The sequence below is a fragment of the Lissotriton vulgaris genome, chromosome 4_1, assembly GCF_964263255.1.
Source record: "Lissotriton vulgaris chromosome 4_1, aLisVul1.2, whole genome shotgun sequence".
NCBI classification, from domain to species: domain Eukaryota; kingdom Metazoa; phylum Chordata; class Amphibia; order Caudata; family Salamandridae; genus Lissotriton; species Lissotriton vulgaris.
The window spans coordinates 1,802,996,699-1,803,018,591 of record NC_141691.1 but is presented as its reverse complement, the minus strand read 5'-3'; the positions used below and the strand labels follow the sequence as shown (position 1 = coordinate 1,803,018,591).

The following is a 21,893-nucleotide window of genomic DNA, read 5'->3' as shown; positions in this document are numbered from 1 at the left end:
GTAAGAGTTCAATCATTAGGTATAGATTGTGGTACAGACCATACAATGAATGTGAAAGAAACACTGTGTCATACCTCATTTAGGTTGAGGAAGGCGAGTGAATATCTGGGATCATAATCCTCCCTGTAGCCCTCCTGGCCACTGTGATAGAATTCAACATTACTAATTCGTGCATTTCCTAAGGAAAAGGAGATAACTTCTTTAGAAGATTTTTGTTTGCAAAAAATAAGGAACAAAGTATATCACAATATGTAATATGAACATTCATAGACAGCGTGGCATTCGTTATAGAACGGGATTAATGTCATATTTGGAAAAAATATACCAATTTGATATTGATATTGATAAACTTTATTCGATAAAATATTTATCATAAAAGCATTGCAGAAATACAAAAATGTAACCAGAATTAAAAGGAGTACAATACAGATAAAAAAGGATTAATCCATTAGATCCAATAAAATCAGCATAAAATATACAATTTAAAATGATTGCATTCATGGGACTTCATCAGCAATTCATATATACAGGAGACGGCAACCACTTGGTGCCTACTAACTTCACTGTTTGATCAGGTTGGTGATTCATCCCATATCCTTCAAGTTGGAACCTGCAAATTCTTGCCTACTGCTTTTAGTCTTAATAGCCAAGCACACCCCAGGTATTTGGCTACTCCGCAAATCAGTGTTAGAGAAGAGGTGTCTGTTTTCATAATACGTAGGGCAGCCGCATGGCTCATAAAGCCTAGCGCTCTACAAACTGGCTTAAGCCACTTTTCTCACGCCTTTATATAGACAGGACATGCCAGGAAAAAGTGGGCGATGGACTCATCGGGGTGGCCACAGCTGGGACAAGGTGCAGCAACCGGATTCGACCCCTTCCATGAGGATGTCACTGAATTGACCTGCAGGGTGCCAAATCTACGCTTCATGTACAAGGTCCTATCCCTAGGGACCTGAATAAAGTCGAGATAGGGCTATAAACTACATATGATTTTAAATTTGAAGAATCCCTCCTTGAGTTTCCCTGCCTGCTGGCACGATAACTCGCGTTTTGACACCCAGTCCCAATATGCCTGCTTTAAATCGGGCTTGGAAGGGGGAGACTGGGTTTCCCATGCCTCGCTTAGACCAATGAGACTCATAAGGTGCTTCAAATCTGACAACCACTTTATCCTGCATCCCCTGTCTGCCGCTAATAGTTCGTCAAACCCCGCGGCATACTTAGGAAGCTCCTCCGTTCTCAAACTACTCACAACATTTTCTTAGTGATTATTTTCAACTTGTTATATGCGATGGCAACTTCAATATGAAAGCAAGAATCAATAAATTGTTACTTTACAATTATCACAAATTGAGCTAAACCACAGATGCAGGAATAATTAATAACTAATAACACCAGCAGTCACTAAAACGACCTTGTGTGTGCTTCTCTTGCAACAGAGTCATAAAGTGAAAGTATTCTCTTGCAATGGCCTTCTTTCAAACCCCTCACCAATGTACATAAAATATTACACCAACACAGCCCTTCTTTCCTGATGTTTAACCTCTGACTTTATCAGCCAAACCAGTCCTTAGGCTCGTCCAATCAATGTCTGTAGTGTTAACCTTACCTCAGGAGGGGATATTTGTAGGGAGCGCTCCTTCTGCATTGCAGCAGTGACACTGTGCAACTCCCTCCCATGTTCCCTGTTTGCAGAACCCAACCTAACCAAGTATGCAAAGCTAACCAAACCTGGCTTTTTAATTGGTATTATTATATCCGATCTCTTTTAATAACAGACTTGGTATGTTATTTCTTAGCGCCAATAATAAGCCCAGTACTGTCTAAGTAGAACAGAGCATAACATATGAGTCATCTGCTGTATTAGGCAACCTATCTTTAAGGGGATTGTTAAATACTGTCGAAGTATCTCAAGAAAAAGAAGTACCATTGTTTCGTCATAAAGACAGACTGTATGATTCTGTTATTTCCTGTCTATCTTTGGGTGCATCTGTTCATCGGCATGGGCTTAGCTACAGTTCATGTGCAACACGTTCATCCATCACATTCTTTTTAATAGAAAAACACGGCATTCGGCTTCTGGAATTGTAGTTTTCCTTGCACCTTTGCCACCCCAAATTTAGAAAATCCCAGCAAGCAATGCTGTTAACGAAAAAAACCAAGACCCTCGCTCATGATGTCACGCAAGATAAAGAGGCAACTCCACAGGTGTGCGTGTGTGACTGTACATCCCTTGCGGATGTTGGTTCATGTTTCCATACACACTGTAAGCCTGCAAGCGGGTGATTTGTGTCTTTCTATATCTGTGTTATGTGTTCCTGTGTGCATGTATGTCTGCTCGCCCATGTTCTAAGAAGTGTGCAACTCTCTTTTTTTGTATAAGTATGTCTACCTATATGCCTGCTGGTGTGTCTGCATTTGCATGAATGCACTATAAAAAAAAAATGTTTTGTTCAACACTTGTGAGAGAGCGTAAACTGAACGAATTGTATCAGTGCATCACACTTACACGTAGTACGCACAATCATGAAGAGAAATGCCATGGGTGCCAAGAATATATTCACCTATACTCTGACATGTGTAGTTAATCTAGAGATTTATGTAGAAGTGGAACTAATGCAGAAATGTGTGAACATGTATAACCTTATTAGACGTGATTAATCCTGAATCCATGTCGTGTAGCTGCTAAAATGTAAGAATGACATGCTGCAAACACAGAACGCAGTAGGCCTCAGGGCCAGAGCTGAAAGGGTTGGGAAAGGTATTCATTTGCACGACGTGGATTGCACTAAATGATATTTAGTAATTATGTTTTCAATAGGTTTATATTTTATAGATGTGTTTACATAATCCTAAAGTAGAGTATTAACATGATATATTGATTAATGAAAGGATTTGAAGAATATAATCACTATGAGAAATGTTGTAGGCCTGAATTGTTTAACCATGCTTGATTTACACGTATTAGTATGAGCCAAATGCGCCGAGACATAATGTTGCAACTTCTGTTAGAAGTTTATGAGAAATGGGATCCTAGCTGCGAATGTCTGTCTGCGGGTGTGAGGAGGGATCCAATTAAAGATTGGATGAATAGGATTCTGTTCAGGAGAAGGAAACAGACATGGAGGAGGGTTTAGGAATGTTTGGGGGGTATCGGCGGGCCGGAGAAGAGTCTGAGAAGCAAGGTCAACTCTAACGCACGAGGCCCCAATGAGGATCATCATGGAAAAAGCCAGAACCAACACCACGTGAGGGGCGTCTCACAAGGGACGTCTCAAATGTTATTGTGTTTGGTATTAGGGACAGCACCCCTGGGTGGAGTTAGATCAGATGCCTGAGGACCCTTTAGAGAGCGGATGGGTAGGCAGAGAGGGATCATGACTGGAGATCATAGGTTTTCACCTAGAGACTAAGAGTGGGTGATCTTCCTTGGAAGTCATTCGCAACTGACACCTTTTGTTAGGTTGGGATTTTGTTAAGTAGGGATACCATCCAGAACAGGGTAGGGACAGCCTAACCTGACCCTTTTTATCCGGCTGTAAATGACTGAGAGAGCACAATACGTGTCTATGCTGGCAGCTCTTTTAATTCTGGAATTAGTCCTGGTAGTTTTCTTTGCTCGTCTGAGGGCTTTCAGAGAGCACATGTATGTAGTCGTACCCATATATCTTGTGAATATCATTCTGAGATGCTTGTATTTGCAACTTACCCTAACCTTATAATAAATCCTTGAAAGCTAGAAGTTGTTTGTGGTCCTTCCGAGCGGAGTCCATTATTGATTGAACTAACCTGGTAAGAGATGCACTTTCTTCCCTCAATGACAGGCAACAAAGATTCAGTCGACCAGAACGGGGTTTAGATCAAAGGTGATAAGATAGCGATCAAAATCCCGCCCCCGCAGTTGGTAGCTATAGAGGATGGTTGCCTTCTTGAGGAAGGTGATCTAGGCCAGGTTAGATTACCCCAAGGCCCCTAGAGATCGATGATCGGAAGAGCCGCCCGCCGAAGAAGGTCCGGATGACGTGAGACAGAAAAGCAGCAGTATCGGTCGAGAGTGAGTATAAAGGGTCATGCGTGTTAGATTGCGGTGTTTTTGTATTGTATCTATGTTGTAATGTCTGGCGGAGTTGAATGTCTGTAGAGTGACTGTGGAACAGGTTGTGAGCGCGCGCAACCGGTGAAAATCTTAAGTTCAAAGAGAGCTTAAGTGGTTCGGGTGTATCGGACATCCAGAGTAATTGTCAACCAGTGTGAAGGGGGTCATGAGGTACCATTGATCGCCCGCAGGACCGAGATAGGGGGAACGTAAGAGTGAGTGCGTGAGTAACGGACGCTGGTCGGAAGTTACTGTGTGTAAGCAACCTATCAGAGAGACGGAGGATGTTTCGTCAGTTGTGGTGACAATTATAGATAGACTGTGGACGTACAGTCAAGGAAAGGGACGGCTTGGTCGGAAGTAGTCATTTTTCCAGAGTATGAATGGGACGCATGCATGACCGGGAGACGAGCTGAGAAAGGAGGGGTGCTGCTGCGAAGCGGAGACGAGTGACGTCAGAAAGTGCCGCGCTGGGATTGGCCGGCCGGAGCAAGACCGCGCTGCGATAGGCCAGCTAGCAGAGCCGCGCTAGGATTGGTGGATTGTCATCGGGAAGTAAGCAGAATAGTGAGGCTGGAAATTGTGCGTATAATTATGAAGTGTTTTAAATGGTTAAGAGCGGCGTTTAAAAGAGAGAGGCGGAGATCTTATGAAGGGGAAGAAGCCCCGCCGGAGGGTACGCCGGCTTATTATATGGCGGCAAATGTTGGGCTCCATACAATAATGTGGATATCAGAGTGGAGTAAGATTACAGAGGGAAATGAGGAACTGACGTTTCCAAAGTATGGGACGTTCAGATTAGAGGTGCTACACAGATTGAAAGCGGTCATGACCTCAATGAGACCTATGCCTAGACCGACCCAGTTTGAAGCTCTCAATGCATGGATTAGGGCAGCGCACGAGAGGAACCTGAATAGACGACAAGAAAGGGTGAAACGATCGGTAAGAGCAGTACAGGATGCCAAGTGGGATGCGGATGCTAAAAGATGGAGAGTGCATAACATTGAAGTAAATAAACTGTACCCAGTGTTAGAAGTGCCAGGAAACAAAAGTCCATTAGAAGAAGATGAAGAGAGCGAGACAGAGGACAGCCTGATAAATAGGTTACTGACAGATAGGCCACCCCCGTATAACAAAGAGCCAGGAAGTGTAGAGACCAGTGGAGAAGGGGGGGCCAGCATAGGGGAACATGGACCGCTTCCCATTTCCGATTGGGATCCCACTGCAAAGAAAGAACTGTCCCAATCTAGTCAGGTGCAGCAGGTGGTCGGGAGGTTTGTGGTACAAAGAGTGCCAGAAACGGAGTGTGCCACATCCTACGCACTGCCAGATGCCCTGCAAGTACCTGTTACTATAGGTCCTATAGTATGGATTTATGACCCAGAAAGAGCTAGAGGGGAGGAACAGGTACGGAGGGACAGGGAAAGAGCAGAGATGGCAAGGAGGAACGATACTATCAACTCCCCAAGTCAGTTGCCAAGACCGAGAGATTGGAGCACCCCAGTACATACAGCAGTAGATCCGATAGGGGATCCGGGGGGCCCTAGATGGCCGGAGGATCTGAGGGGATCGGGACGAAAATCCTTCCAGGAGCTAAGTGAGTACATGAAGAAATGGGACGAGGCAGTAGAGGCTCACAAGAGCATCATAGCAGCAGAAGCTGGAAGGGAAAGCCAGGATAGCAGGACCCAGACTCACTGCGGGGCTGATGAAAGCAGTCCGGAGTGGGACGGGAGGGGTCAAGACAGTAGGGGAGACACCCATAATTCCAGAGGTGGAGGTAGACCAGACCTGGGAAATAGGAGCCCTGAGTGTAGGGGGGTGTCTCGCCCAATACACAGTGAAGGAGACCGGAGAACGCAGGAGTACAGAGACAGCTTTAAGTGTACCCACTATGTGCCTGGCAATGGCGAACAGAACGGGAGTTGCGAGAGGCCTCGCCATAGCCCCTGTGATTACGGACAAGAATGCAGTCCAGGGGATATGGGGAACTGAGAAGGATCATACCAGATACTGAGTGACACTAGACAGAGAGAGAATGGCGACCGGAGGGAGAATAGCAGGGAAACCTGCCGTGGAGAGAGAGAAGAAAGAGAGAGTGGACAAAATAAGATTGGGGGTAACAGGCCCGTGTTCCATCACCTTCCAAGATCGGATGGCCGAGCATGGGACCTAGAGAGATGGGAGGAAGGAAGAACTCTCCTTAACTCTCCTGAGCCCAAGCGTAGGGCTCGGAGTTGGGATGGTAGAGAGACCAGTGAACCCCCTTCGAAAGACATATTGCGAGCTGAGATAAAAGCCAAGAGACTCGATGTCGCCAGCTTAAAGTCAGATCTGGATGACATGGTGGATGGTACCTTGCCTCTAGAAAGAATGGAGATGTATGAGCAGGATGAAATACTGTTCATGGCAAAAGACATCACTCGAAAGGCGAGAGCGATTCATGAGAAGTTAGTTGAACTAGCAGGCAAATATATGGTGGACCTGTCAAGGACCAAAGCATTACAGGGTAACCACAGGCTACATTACTCAGATCGAGACCTAGATGAGAGAAGAACAATAGGATTGAAAACACACATAAGGGAACTGATCACTGGAATAAGGACGTGGAGGGCACTAGATAAATGGGAAGAAAGGTGGTCCAAGAAGGGAACCATCAGGAGAAGCATGCTTGGGATGACACCAGGAGGATTGCAGAGAATAGAGGCATACCCTTTGCGTGAGGTTGCAAATGGGAACTATGTACATGTGCCATGGAGCAGGGGGGACTTGGCAGCTTTTACCAACTCTTTCCCTAAATTGAGGGAGAACCCAGTAGAGTGGTATAAGCAAGTGGAGAGGTTTGTAAAAATCTCAAAAGTCCTATGGATAGATCTGAACACCCTGTTTGACATTGTGGTACCAGGAGACTTGTGGACAGCATGTAAGGTCAGCGCTGAGTGGCCCACAACAGAGCCAGAGAGAGATGCAAAGACTAATGGGCCGTCCGAGACAGAAATGGTAAAATACGAGAGAGTGATGACTTGGCTGAAGGACAAGGTGCCAATGCAGGACATAGATTGGGTCAAAATAGATCGCACTAGACAGGAACCCAAAGAGACAGTTCATGAATATTATGAGAGATTGCTGAAGGCGTTTAAACAGTATAGCGGACTGGATGTAATGGATCCTAAGGATATAGGGCAATTTGTGTCTAAATTCGTTTTGGGCTTGAGACCGGATATTAGTTTAATGATTCAGCAACACTTGATTTGTTGGCAAAATAAACCTTTAGATGAAATCCTGAGATATGCCAGGTACTGCTCTGATGAGATAGACTCCAAGGCAAAGAAGCTGAAGGAGAAACTGATGGTGGTGCAGATGCAGGCAGCTGGTAAGGGGGGACAGCAGCAACAGCAACAGGGAACAGGAACTGGGGGTAAGAAACAGTATAGCCAGAACAAGGGCAATGAGGAGAACTCCACCTTTAGACCAAGGGTGGATATAGCCGCATTGAAGAAAACGACTCGATGCCACCAGTGTAACGAGGTGGGGCATTGGAAACGCGAGTGTCCCTATAACGTTGAAATCGGGGAACAGGAGGTAGAGGAGGAAGAGGTCCAGAGTACGCCTGCGAGAGGGGCAACGCCATTCCAAGGAAAGGTGCTCAAAGGGGGGACCCCACCCCCACGAGCCCAGTTCCCTCAACCACCCAGAGTAGGGACTATGGGTAATACATATAGACAGATGCCTCTGTTTGTAGGAGGAGAGGAATGCTATTACGTCGATCCATTAACAGGACAGAGAGTGGAAAGAGAAGACTGTACCCTCGGGGCAGCCTTAGATGTGGACCAAAGGGGACCCTACGTTGAGGCCGAAGTGGCAGGGTGCCCCACGACATTCCTAGTGGACACAGGAGCCACTCGATCCACGATAAGATCAGCCGCAGTTCCAGGCCTGCCCATGTCAGGAGAGACCATACAAGTGGTGGGGGTCGCAAACCGGAGAATGACTAGCCCATTGACAGAACCAGTGCAGGTGAAAATAGGGAAATACAGCGATGAGCATCAGTTTGTGGTCTGCGATTCTAGTCCTGTATGCCTGTTAGGAAGAGACCTTTTGTGCAAATTAAATTGTACGATATACTGCACACCACAAGGAGTGGAGGTATTGACCAACGATGACGATGCTGACTTCAAAGTCGCAAATTCAAGAATATGTGTGGAGCTGTATCCCACTTTGACCGTGGATGAGCTCCCATGGGATCTGAGAGAGACTGTGGCACCGGAAGTGTGGGATTTCACAGGGGAAGAGATTGGACTGGTTAAGGGAGTGGACCCAGTGAAAATTGTAGTGAAACCGCATGCTGAGTTTCCAAGAACACCCCAATATAAATTGACTCCAGAAACGATTGCAGGCATAAAGCCAGTGATCGAGTCCATGATTAAGCAGGGAATATTGAAGGAAATCGTGGGTAGTCCATGTAACTCCCCGATTATGGGTTTGCAGAAAACAAATGGGAAATTTAGGATAGTGCAGGACCTCCGAAAGATTAATAACATAGTTGTCTCATGTTGTCCAGTGGTACCGAATCCATCCGTGATATTGTTTCAGATACCGTTCCAAGCCGAATGGTTCACTGTGATAGATCTTTGCCAGGCTTTCTTTTCGATCCCATTGGATGAGGATAGCCATTTCCTTTTCGCTTTTAAGCTGGAAAATCGCGTATTAACATGGTGTCGTATTCCCCAGGGGTATACAGAAAGCCCATCGATCTTTAACCAGCAATTGAAGAAAAATCTTGAAAGTCTAGTGCTGCCCCAGAAGTCAGTTCTGGTCCAGTACATAGACGACCTCCTTGTGGCGTCAGAGACAGAAGAAGCTTGCAGGGAGGATTCCATTGCTTTGCTAAATCACCTAGCTGTAAATGGGCACAAGGTGTCCCCGGGAAAATTGCAGTACTGTCTGGCAGAAGTGCAGTACTTGGGGCACAGAATAGAGAAGGGTAAACGAAAAGTGTCACCAGACAGAATAGAGGCGATCATGAAAATGAATGCGCCTAAAACGCAGAGAGAAGTCAGGATGTTTCTAGGGATGGTGGGTTATTGCCGACAGTGGATCGCAAACTTTTCACTGAAAGCAAAACCCTTGCAAAAACTGACGCACAAGGAGGTGAGTGATCCGGTACCATGGGACAAAGACTGTTTGATGGCGTTCCTGCAGCTGAGAGAGGACCTGTGTCGTGCTCCTGCTCTGGGAATGCCTGATTATGATAAACCATTCTTGCTTTACTGTTGTGAGAGAGAAGGTTGTGCGTTGTCTGTGTTGGTCCAAATTCATGGGAATGCCCGTAGACCAGTTGCCTATTTCTCGGCTACTTTAGATCCCGTAGCCGCAGCGTTGCCCGGATGTCTCAAATCCGTTGCTGCAACAGGTGTCAGTATTGAGCGTTGTGAGAACATCGTGATGGGGCACCCGTTAGAGGTGTACGTGCCCCACTCTGTTGAACTGTTGATGACCAGGACCAAAACACAGCATCTGACCAACAGCAGGCTCACGCGCTATGAGCAAGTCATCCTTGCTGCAGAGAACGTGACCCTCAAGAGATGCTCTGTTTTGAACCCTGCTACCTTGATGCCACTCCCAAGTGATATCGATGATGATGAATGTACAGACCATGATTGCCTTGATGTGACTGAACTATGCACCAAACCGAGACCCGACATCGTGGATGAGCCACTGACTGACCCCGAGGAAATTTTCTTTGTGGATGGCTCATGTGTAAGAGACGAAGTTGGGCAGTTGAGAGCAGCTTACGCTGTTTGTACAATTTCTGGAATTGTGGAAGCTGGATGCCTGGAAGGAGTACACTCCGCTCAGGTAGCTGAGATTATTGCATTGACGCGTGCCTGCCTGGCAAGCAACCAAATTCGAGTCACCATATACACCGACAGCCAATACGGTTACGGGGTAGTTCATGATTACGGGCAGTTATGGTCTCAAAGAGGTTACATGACGTCTTCAGGCTCCCCCATCCGAAATGGAGAGTTTGTGCGTCTACTGTTGGAAGCTTTGCAATGTCCAGCGGGGATTGCAGTTGTAAAATGTAGCGCTCATACTCGAAATATGGACTTCGTGTCACAAGGCAATAGATATGCCGACGAAGTTGCGAGGTACTGCGCGGAACAAGGGTACTCTTTCACAGAGGTGGAAGTGGGCGGAATAAATGTAAGAACTGAATTAGCTATGATATTAGAAACTGTTGATACTTGGGATGAACTGAAGTGCATGCAGGAAAACGCACCAGACTTTGAAAAGCAAACCTGGGAGAAGGCAGGATGTGTGATAGGAGAGGCCCATTTCTGGGTCTCAGCAGATGGAAGAGCAGTGCTACCCAATGAGATGGTGAGCCCAATGGCCAGACAGATTCATGGTCCAGTACACTTAGGGAGAGACGCTATAATGAGGGTATTCAGACAAACTTGGTATAACCCTAAGTTCAGAGTAGCAGCCGAAGCGGTGTGCCAACGTTGTGTGACCTGTCAGCAGCTGAATGTAGGAAAAAGAACACCAGTTGCACTGAGCCACATAGGGAGGTCTGGAGGTCCATTCAATCGAATGCAGTTAGACTTTATTGAAATGCCAAGGTGCAATCGCCTACGTTATGTCTTGGTGGTTGTTTGCGTATTTTCCAGATGGGTCGAGGCATACCCTACACGCAGGTGTGACACCCTCACAGTAGCCAAGTTACTGCTTAGGGAACTCATCCCTAGATTCGGGGTACCGGCCTCTTTGGAATCAGATAGGGGAACGCATTTCAACAGCGAGCTTGTGAAGATGATTTGTGCGGCCCTGAACATAGACCAGAAATTGCATTGTAGTTACCGACCAGAAGCATCTGGAATCGTGGAGCAGATAAATAGCACCATTAAGGCCCGAATTGCAAAGATGTGTTCATCAACGTCCCTGAGTTGGCCTGATGCTCTGCCATTGGTCCTTATGAGCCTCCGTAGTACCCCAGACAGAAGAACAGGACTGTCGCCTCACGAGGTGTTAATGGGGAGAGCAATGAGGTTGCCATCTGTCCCAACTGCTGCACTGTTAAACATCACAGATGATATGATCCTGGACTATTGTAAGGGGCTGTCTGACGCCATTCATTCTGTGTCCCTTCAGGTGCAGGCTGCCGAAGTTCCGTCGTGCCAGGACCTGTGCCATGACCTGTGCCCTGGTGATTGGGTGCTTGTGCGAAAGCACGTGAGAAGAAGCTGCCTGGATGTTCGCTGGCGTGGGCCCTTCCAGATCATCCTGATCACGAACACTGCAGTCAAGGTGGGAGGCCTGCCCAATTGGATCCACGCGTCGCATACGCGGAGGGTTCCAGCACCTCTGGAAGAAACAGCTCCTCTCTCGGATAGGAGTCCAGCTGCGGACCGAGAAGCCATAGAGGGGGCTAGCCAAGCTGTAGAGGTGCCAGAGGAAGCAGAGAACGAGTCTGACAAAGCTGAGGACGGTCAGTACAACAGTGAAACAGACGACGCTACTGAAGGAGGAAGTAGCTGGGAGTACGAATCAGACACCGACCAGTCTGAAAGAGAGCGTGAACAGACCAGAAGGAGAAGGAGCAGAAGGGTACGTGGAGAAGCTAGTTGGCCACAAAGAAGGATTTCTAGCCTGAGGTCAACTCCAGAGAGAACCCTTGCTCCGATATCAGAGGACTCAGACCCGGAAGAAGGTGCTCAGGGCTCTGAAGCACCAGATCTAAGAAGGTCAAGAAGAGTGCGTGTGCCTAGCAGAAGATACGCCACCCCTGAGTGGACATATCTGGCGACAAATGTCTTTGGAGCGGGAGACAGGGAGGATACGAGCGGTGGTGGTGTCCAGCTCTGAGCCCATCATCACAGTGGAAGTACAGCTGTTAGTACCCGGAGTCGAAGCAGAAGGGTCACTAACTTTCACACTCCCCAGCCCTCCCCGCCTCAGCAAGTTAAAGCACATGTTTTTCACAGAATTGCAATTCCCCGACTTTGGAACAAAGATAACCAGCCATGAAGAGCACGTTCTTCGTTTGGAAATATTGAACTATGCTATTCAAGCCGCAGGTCCGAAATTAGTTGTAGATGCTGAAAGACTTTTGTAAATAAGCAAGAAGAAGAAGATTACCTAGCGCCCAGGAAGCAGAGAATCTTAGGGACCACCCTATTAGTTGACGGAGAAGGGCTAGGGTTGTCTGTGTTAAAGCTGCAAAAAGACTTTTTGAAAAAGAGACTGCCAGCTTCCAATTGTGGGGTTCTAAAGACTGAAGGAACAAAAGAGACTGTAAAGGGACGAGAAGAAAAGAACTTTGCGTTGAAATAAGGAAGAGAATCCTACTGTCTGACGAAATGGAAGCCGGCACCCCGAATCGTAGAGCCAAATGTATAATAGGCACATTAATAGTAGGAGTGATACTTCTAATAGCTTTAGTAGTTACAGTTTCATATGTAGTGGGACATGAGAGGGAGGCAAGGGTATCAGACGAGAATTCTGTAGTGACACCAAAACCCACTGTAGCTGGTGAGAAAGGGGAAAACATACAGGAAAAGGCGTTATTAGCAGCAGAAGCCCGTAGGTTACATATGGATGAGTCCCAAGGTGACTTTAGGTCAAATGCTTATGCTAAACTTTTGTATGAATACGTGGATGCCATGGAGGTTAAGGACTGCTATGTCTGCATGCAGTTGCCGGCGTCTGTAGATGAAGGCATTAGATACCATCACCTCCCGCTGACATGTGGCATTACATGTAGCTTATTGCTTAGCATATTTTATGGGGGAGATAGTTTTGAATATTATTTCTCCAATTATGATTCAGTGTTACCAGAAGTCCCAAATTATAAACAAATGAATAAGTGGGACTATTGGAAGAGTGAAGACAGATTGGCCAAGTTCTTCATTCCTTGGATTACCTTAGATACTTCACATGCCCGCAGAAATAACTTGACATGCAAGGTGTCAGAAGTTGAGAAGAAGTTTATAGGGCAGGTGGATGATCGATACAGAAGGCAAAAGATTTTGAAAAAATCAGGACAATGGAAAACAGATTGGACAGAGGAAGAGAAGGCACACAAGAGAAAGGGTAGTAGTGGTCCAATAGCTTTGGATAAAACGCAGAGAGGAAAGTTATGTCTTCACAGAGCCAAAACGTATTATGAAAATGTATACGTAGGAGAAGTCAGTTGTGAACATGCTTTCAATTTAGAATATTATACAAAAGATTTCTTGAAAGGAATGCAAGTGATTCCAAATGTATATTTTGTGTGTGGAAGAAATGCCTACCTGAGACTGCCTGACAACTGGTATGGATCATGTTATTTGGCAATTATCTTCCCCCAAATATACCATGCCCAAGACTTAGAGATCATCGAGGGCAAGGCTTCAGCGAGGGGGAGAAGAGACCTAGGAGATGCAGAAATGGTCGGAGATGTATTTGGAGCTGTATTTCCTCTTTTAGGACTGATCCTCAATGATGTTAAAATTAGACGACTGTCAACAGTCGTAGACAGGTTGTCTGCTAGCACTGCAAGGTCCTTAATGCTGGTGGAAGGAGAGATGCAATCGATAAGGGCCATGGTGCTTCAGAACCGTCTTGCATTAGACGTCCTGCTAGCAAAAGAGGGCGGAGTCTGTAAGGCCTTGAAGGTCCAGGAATGTTGCACTTACATTCCAGACAATTCAAAGCCCCTGGAGAAAGTTATCATGAACATAACTAATATCCACAAAGAGATCGAAGACCTGAGTAGAGAAAATGTTTGGGAAAAAGTGGGCCATGGAATGGGTGACGTTGGAGGTTGGTTCGCCAACTTTGGAAAGAGTTTCGTGTGGTATGTGCTGAAACCTATCATCATAATATTGATCTGTGTGATCATGTTGTGGGGATTGGTGAGGGCATACAAATGGTATAGAACAAGGAGATTGGAGAGATCTCGGAGAGAACAACTACAGCGATTAGCTGCCATACAAGACAATCAGTACAGGAGCCTGAGGGCTCTAGAAACGCAGAAACGAGGAACACTAGCAATCACCTCAGTTTAAATGTTAGTGATGACCCCGAGAGGTCATCAAAGGGGGGAACTGAGAGAGCGTAAACTGAACGAATTGTATCAGTGCATCACACTTACACGTAGTACGCACAATCATGAAGAGAAATGCCATGGGTGCCAAGAATATATTCACCTATACTCTGACATGTGTAGTTAATCTAGAGATTTATGTAGAAGTGGAACTAATGCAGAAATGTGTGAACATGTATAACCTTATTAGACGTGATTAATCCTGAATCCATGTCGTGTAGCTGCTAAAATGTAAGAATGACATGCTGCAAACACAGAACGTAGTAGGCCTCAGGGCCAGAGCTGAAAGGGTTGGGAAAGGTATTCATTTGCACGACGTGGATTGCACTAAATGATATTTAGTAATTATGTTTTCAATAGGTTTATATTTTATAGATGTGTTTACATAATCCTAAAGTAGAGTATTAACATGATATATTGATTAATGAAAGGATTTGAAGAATATAATCACTATGAGAAATGTTGTAGGCCTGAATTGTTTAACCATGCTTGATTTACACGTATTAGTATGAGCCAAATGCGCCGAGACATAATGTTGCAACTTCTGTTAGAAGTTTATGAGAAATGGGATCCTAGCTGCGAATGTCTGTCTGCGGGTGTGAGGAGGGATCCAATTAAAGATTGGATGAATAGGATTCTGTTCAGGAGAAGGAAACAGACATGGAGGAGGGTTTAGGAATGTTTGGGGGGTATCGGCGGGCCGGAGAAGAGTCTGAGAAGCAAGGTCAACTCTAACGCACGAGGCCCCAATGAGGATCATCATGGAAAAAGCCAGAAGCAACACCACGTGAGGGGCGTCTCACAAGGGGCGTCTCAAATGTTATTGTGTTTGGTATTAGGGACAGCACCCCTGGGTGGAGTTAGATCAGATGCCTGAGGACCCTTTAGAGAGTGGATGGGTAGGCAGAGAGGGGTCATGACTGGAGATCATAGGTTTTCACCTAGAGACTAAGAGTGGGTGATCTTCCTTGGAAGTCATTCGCAACTGACACCTTTTGTTAGGTTGGGATTTTGTTAAGTAGGGATACCATCCAGAACAGGGTAGGGACAGCCTAACCTGACCCTTTTTATCCGGCTGTAAATGACTGAGAGAGCACAATACGTATCTATGCTGGCAGCTCTTTTAATTCTGGAATTAGTCCTGGTAGTTTTCTTTGCTCGTCTGAGGGCTTTCAGAGAGCACATGTATGTAGTCGTACCCATATATCTTGTGAATATCATTCTGAGATGCTTGTATTTGCAACTTACCCTAACCTTATAATAAATCCTTGAAAGCTAGAAGTTGTTTGTGGTCCTTCCGAGCGGAGTCCATTATTGATTGAACTAACCTGGTAAGAGATGCACTTTCTTCCCTCAATGACAGGCAACAAAGATTCAGTCGACCAGAACGGGGTTTAGATCAAAGGTGATAAGATAGCGATCAAAATCCCGCCCCCGCACTTGTCTCATCTAATGCCAACTTCTGGGGTTTAGCCTGACTCTAGGCACAAGCCCGTCTGTGCGGGTGAGGCAGGGAGGGCACCCGAGCCGCAGGGAGCTGCAGAGATCTGCCCGTGTGGAGCTAATGCTTTCAGGTGTAGAGGCAGCATTAGAACGCTGACTTCTCGGCCCTCCCTCTGACGCTGCTGCCAACGAACGCAAGAATGGGGTCTCGGGGTTACTGCATGGGGGCGTTTGGGCGCCGCCCCCCCCTGCTTTCTCGCTGTGCAAGAAGAAGGCAGAAACAAATGGTAGTTATTTATTTATAACTACCATTTGTTTCTGCCTGCCCTTCTCGCACGGCGAGAAAGCAGTCAGCAGAACAGAACTTCCTTGTTCCTCGAGCCTCAGGGCAGGGGGGAGTGGCTTGGGGGAGTGGCTTGCCCACTGTTGTTAATACGGACTGTTTGGACAGCCTGAGAGGCTGTCCAAACAGACAGTATTAGCAACAGTGGGCAAGCCGCTCCCCCAAGCCACCTCCCACTCTCCGTTCTGCAGGATGCAGACTATGAGAAATGACGCGGTTAGGGCAGCAGGCCGAACCAATCAGCGCCGGCTGCCATGGAGGGGAGGGAGGCTGCCCGCAGCCTTCAGTGACGACTCTGACGAGGCATTCAAAATCCAGGACGGCGGGAGTCTGTAGTCTCGGGACAGGACTGGAGTTGGGAGTCAGCGCGGGAAGCCAAGGTAAGTTTTTTATATTTTATAATTCTCTAACATCATCTTAGTAACATGGGGCTGTGCTGGCGGCGCATGGTCATCGCTTCTTAGGCGTTAGGCAGCGGCTCGCCTCGCCGGCTCTTCTGCTTTGAAAATTCAATTATAATCCCTTATATGCTTTTCGGGTTTTACATGAGGTTTTTATTACATCGGAGAAGCTCAGAGGTTACCGGACGATGCCTGTTATAGGATATCTTATGCAACGGTTGAATGAAGGTATTGGAACTATCCTGAGGGGAGTGGAGTGAGCAAACTTGGGGCCGAGATGACAAGAAGTATGGGGTGAGACCTGTTAGTGTAAACTAAAACAAGTTTGGCAACGTCGTTCCTAACAGACCCCGCCCACTTCAACCCCTGATCTTATGCAGTTGGCGGCTCTGTTCCCAACCAGCAGACCTCTCAAAGAAGTACCTAAAGTTAGGAAGTGTTGATTGATTGTATCTGAGACGGTGGGACCTTGCTGTCTGCCACCTGGCTGGTCGTCGATGTAAATTGGTGTATTATTCCCTCTCCCGCCCAGAGGTTATTCCAGAAATGTCTTTAGTTCCCTTTCCGCCTCTGATTGCTCTCGTGCATTTTGAGAGTGTGTGTGCGGCTGTATATGTTTGTGGATGTGTATGTTGTGTAATGTGTTTATATGTGCGCGTATGTGTATTGTGTGACCGGTGAGGGCATGTGCATACCTGCATCACTTCCAAGAAGGGTGAGTGAGCACATTTTATTTCAAAGTGTTGGGGGTGGCATTGTAAATAGATAGGGCGGCCGGCTCTCTTACAGTTTATGCACAGACTCTCCACTGCAGCACGCCCATTGTGATGTATATTGTCAGGGCATGTATTGCCTCATATGAATATTCTTAAATCATTCGTGGATCTCTCCTTCGAGGACCAATGGTGGGCACACCATGTAGATCTTGTGCTTAGACTTTTATTAGGATTTTGAATATTTTATTTTTGGCAAGTGTGCTGCTGTGTTGTCCACCCAGGGATAATTTTTCAACTCAACAATGTGCACTGGCTGCTGCAATTAATGCATTTAATTCCACGTGCTCTACATTTTTTCCGTGGTGAAAAACTGCCCGGACTATTAAATCTATCTTGGGCACAGGGTCAACATTAGGAACCCAGGGAAATCTTTGTGTTCACATCACAGTTGTCGCTTTATGAGTTGTTTCTGACCCCTCATGAGCTGTCTGGGAAATCAGAACACACTGGGGTACAGACATGCTCGCAGGGTGCGCAGGGGTCTCCAAGGATGCTGCCCAGGTGCTGTTAGGATCTTTGAAGGGCAGAGCAGGAGCTACCTGAGGCTTAAGCTCCATGTGCCTCCTATGACGATTAGCTTTGCTCCCTACGCTCACTCGCCATAGGGCACACATCCCAAACTGTTACGCCTCACCTCTTTCAAATGTCACCAGCCGCCACTGCCCGGGGGGTGGGGGGGGCAGGGACACTCGCATAGTGTTCGCCCCCGGGCTATTTCGGGCGATGGGACGCCCTGGATTGTCACGCGGGTGGGGGGCCGCAGGGATTCGTTGGTGGCGATAGCCCGAGCCTGGTCATTCCCAGCATTCTATTGCGCACTTCGGGAGGAAAGGAGAGGTAGGGCTGGCAACATTTGGGGCATCTCTATGAGGTGCTTTGATTTCAAATTGTGCGCATATTTCCCACAATGGAGCAGAATGCTTCGGTCAAAGAAACGCTCCGTATGCTTGCTGAGGTGGGGTGGGGTGGGAGGACTCATGTCCCAAGCATGTTGGAGAGGGGGGCGCCGTGCAGAGGGAGGTGTGTCAGCGGCCGTGGTTGCTTGTTTTTACAACATTTTTCAAGCGAGCACTCGCCAGCACACTCCCTGAGAGGCGTCCCCTCACAATTTTCCACTTTAGGTGAAAGTCACTCACCGCTTGTTTTCAATGCCGGCTCCAGGGTCTCCGCCTGCGGGGAAAATGTCCTTTGCTTCACGAGGGAGGCGGGACAAGGTGCGCACACGCACAGTCAACAAGTCCTCTTGTATTTTGTTTGCTCGCAATTGTCACTTTTACCTCATGTAACTTATCGTTTGCTTTTGTAAATTGCTCGCTTGTAATTTTCTCCTCATGTATCATTACTGAGCGGGTTAAGTCCGCTCTATATAAAAACGCATAAATAAACAGTACCCTCTTTTTCTATCAACAAGAAAGCTTGTTTTACAAAACAAACAAAACTGAAACAGGTTTTTTTCCCAATAAAACCTTTAATGTTACCAGTGCTCCACCTGGGGGTCAGAAAGAAAATAGGGTCAGCATACCTGCCAAAGTTTATACTCCTAGCTCGAACAATCCCATTTTGGCATGAGCAAGGTGGGAAAGAATGATTTTTCTCAGGACTTGTTGTCTGACAGGGGCTCGTCTCCTATTTTAACCAACGAAAAGGGAAATTCTTTGATGTATAAAAAATGTTTATTCCCCAAACTGCGATGTTACACAAGCCTTACCTATGAGCAGTTGTTTTGTGTCTATGAGGTTGCTGCAGATTCAAGAAAATAAAAAAAAGTGTTCCTCCTTTCTTGGATATTTCTAATGAAATGGTATCCGATCAGCTTAGTACTCCCAGAGGCCCTAAAGAGTCTGGTCAATGGTTTTGGATACCGTGAGAAATCACCGATCAGGGCAGCTATTTACAGTTAAAGGAGACTGATTTCGGCTGCAAAATCTGGCGTTTCGGAGTCCAACGTGGGTTTAATGCTGCCAGGCACAAAAAAAGGGCAGTAAGAGTGTTTCAGCCAGGCATCAAGCGTCCTGCAACGGTGGAAGTAAGAAGGACAGGGAATGTTCAGCGACTTTGGACATTCCACTGGATGACAAGAGATCTGCGTCATTAAAAAAAGTTAAAAAATTGGAGGGAGTTTGAGGGGGTATTGGAGATGGTGAATTACCTAGTGGCAGTGGCAGGGGTGGTAGGGCAGATACAACAGGGGTGGTAAGTAATGTTCCACTGGAAAATGAACATGACTCTTTGGCAGAAGGGGAGTTGTCAGATTGCGAGGACTTGGCAAGCGTTTTTGCCCACATTTGCGGGGAGGCCGGGGGGTATGCTAAAGATCTGTCCAGATTATATTTTTCGCAGAGCAAGGGACATGAAGCAGTCACCTACGAAGCCACAGGGAAGAGACAGAGCAAGGGAGCAAAGCACAGTTTTTCCATGAATGCTTCAGGTGTGGGGGAAGACATGCAGTCTCGCAATGTTTCCGGGAACAGACTCATTGGGGTAACGGTTTGCGGGGCAGAGGTTTTCCAACACAGTTTGGCAATACGGGATTTTACACCAATCAAGGTGGACATTTTATGTAAATGTTTACAGTTGTACACAGACCAACGGGCGGCGGCTTTACAACACTGGGGTTTTCGAGAAGGTTTCAAGCTTGGTTATCAAGGCCTAAGAAGCCCTAGATTTGCGCAGAATTTAAAATCTGCCAATATTTTTCCACACATAGTTCAAGAAAATTATTAAAAGAGGTTCAAGAGGGTAGCATGGCAGGTCCTTTTTAATCATTGCCCCTTGGAAAACTTGATTGTGTTCCCGCTGGGTGTGGTGCCAACAAAGACCGAAGGCGAGTTCAGGATGATTTGGCATTCATCATGGCCACAAGGTTCCTCTGTTAACGGTTTTATTTCCAATGAGGACTCCATGGTACATTTTGAATTAATGGATTTGGCTATGGTTATGATCAGGGAAACGGGGGGGAGGGCACAGCTAGCCAAATGTGACAATAAATCCGCTTTTAGGTTATTGCCAGTACATCCATCAGATTTTTCATTACTGGGCATATTTTTCGAAGGGCAACATTGTGTTGAGAGGGCTCTTCCCATGGGATGTGCCATAACATGCAAGCTATTTGAGGCATTTAGTTATTTTCTTCAATGGTGTTTTTCTTTCCACACAGGACATAAGGGCATTACACACTATCTGGACGATTTTCTCTTTATGGGTGCAGCTGATTCTCACCAATGCGAAGCTGCTTTACACGTTTTCAAGTGGTTTGCAGATACACTGGGTTTGCCATTAGCGGAGGACAAAACTGAAGGCCCTTGTGGTTGCCTTTACATATCTCGGCATTGAGATAGACACCATCAAGGGGCAAGCTAGGCTTCCTCAAAAGAAGATATCAGATATAACAGGGCTTTTAGACCATTAATGCACTGCACGCACACTGACTTTGGTGGAAGCACAACGGCTACTAGGACACCTCAATTTTGCCTGTAAGGTCATTTGGGCGGGCAGGTCGTTTTGCAGGCGCTTGGGCTTCTCTATGTCCGGCATAACACTTCCACACCACAGTATACAGTTATCAGCACATATGCGAGCTGATTTTGAGGTTTGGTCAAAATTTCTGTCAGATTTTAATGGCACAACTCTTTGCTCCCTGGACGAAGATTTTGTCTGGCAACTCCACCTTTTTTCTGACACTTCTGGTGCTCATGGTTTCGGCCTGTTTTGGGATGGTAAGTGGTGTGCAGAGGAATGGCCGGACATTTGGGTTGCTGCAAAAAAGAGTATTGCCTTCTTAGAATTTTACCCACTCATAGTGGTTCTGACAGTATGGGGTCACAAACTGTCCAATAAAACAGTTCTATTCAATGTTGACAACAAGATAGTGGTGGATTTAATAAACGGGCAAAAGGCGAAAGACAGACACATGTTGCTACAGATCCTTCCCCAGCGAGATATGGAATTTGGGGATATGAATACTTATCAGCTTGTCAAGAACTCTCTAGCAAAAAGCACCAAATTATCTTACAGAAGAGCTTGGCTGAAATTTTTAGATTCAGGTGCTATGTTTAGATTTTGCACTGGTTTAGGTGTGCAACAGCGTAGAGAGGACATAATACAATTTATTATGCTTAATATCAAGAAGACTATTTCCTCTGCTACTATAGCTGGTAAATTAGCAGGTATCTCCTTTTACGGGAAATCCTTCTGGGGATATGAGCTCTCGGTCGGTGAGATGGGTAAGGGAATGCTGCAGGGTTGGGCTAAATCAAGAAGGAGGGTTTCACACCAAAGGGATCCTATATCGCTAAACCTATTATGCAAGATTATCACAGTCCTGCCCAAGATTTGTTTTTTCTGATTTCGAGTTCCATTTGAATAAATTGTGTATGGTATGGCGCCTTTTTGGGGCTTTCAGGGATTCAGAGCTACTTGGTACTGCAATTCATGATGACCTAAAGACAATACATGTTTCACGATTTCAATCAATCAATCAATCAATCAATCAATCAATCAATCAATCAATCACAGCATTTATAAAGCGCGCTACTCACCCGGGAGGGTCTCAAGACGCTGGGGGGGGTATGTTACTGCTCGAACAGCCAGGTCTTGAGCTGCTTCCTAAAGGAGAGATGGTCCTGGGTTCACCGAAGGTGGGTGGGGAGGGAGTTCCAGGTTTTGGCTGCCAGGTAGGAGAAGGATCTTCCTCCGGCAGTGGCTCTGCGGATGCGAGGTACGGTGGCGAGGGCGTGGCTGG

General features: G+C 46.4%; 1 protein-coding gene across 1 annotated transcript in view; it reads right to left on the bottom strand.

Moving 5' to 3' along the window:
* The window catches only part of LOC147724580 (fibrocystin-L-like), a 1,106,658-nt gene that overhangs the window by 183,701 nt on the left and 901,064 nt on the right, over positions 1 to 21,893 (bottom strand). The window contains exon 63 of the mRNA XM_086966124.1: positions 75 to 178. Coding sequence (XP_086822250.1) covers positions 75 to 178 — 104 coding nt within the window. The remainder of the gene's footprint in view (positions 1 to 74; positions 179 to 21,893) is intronic.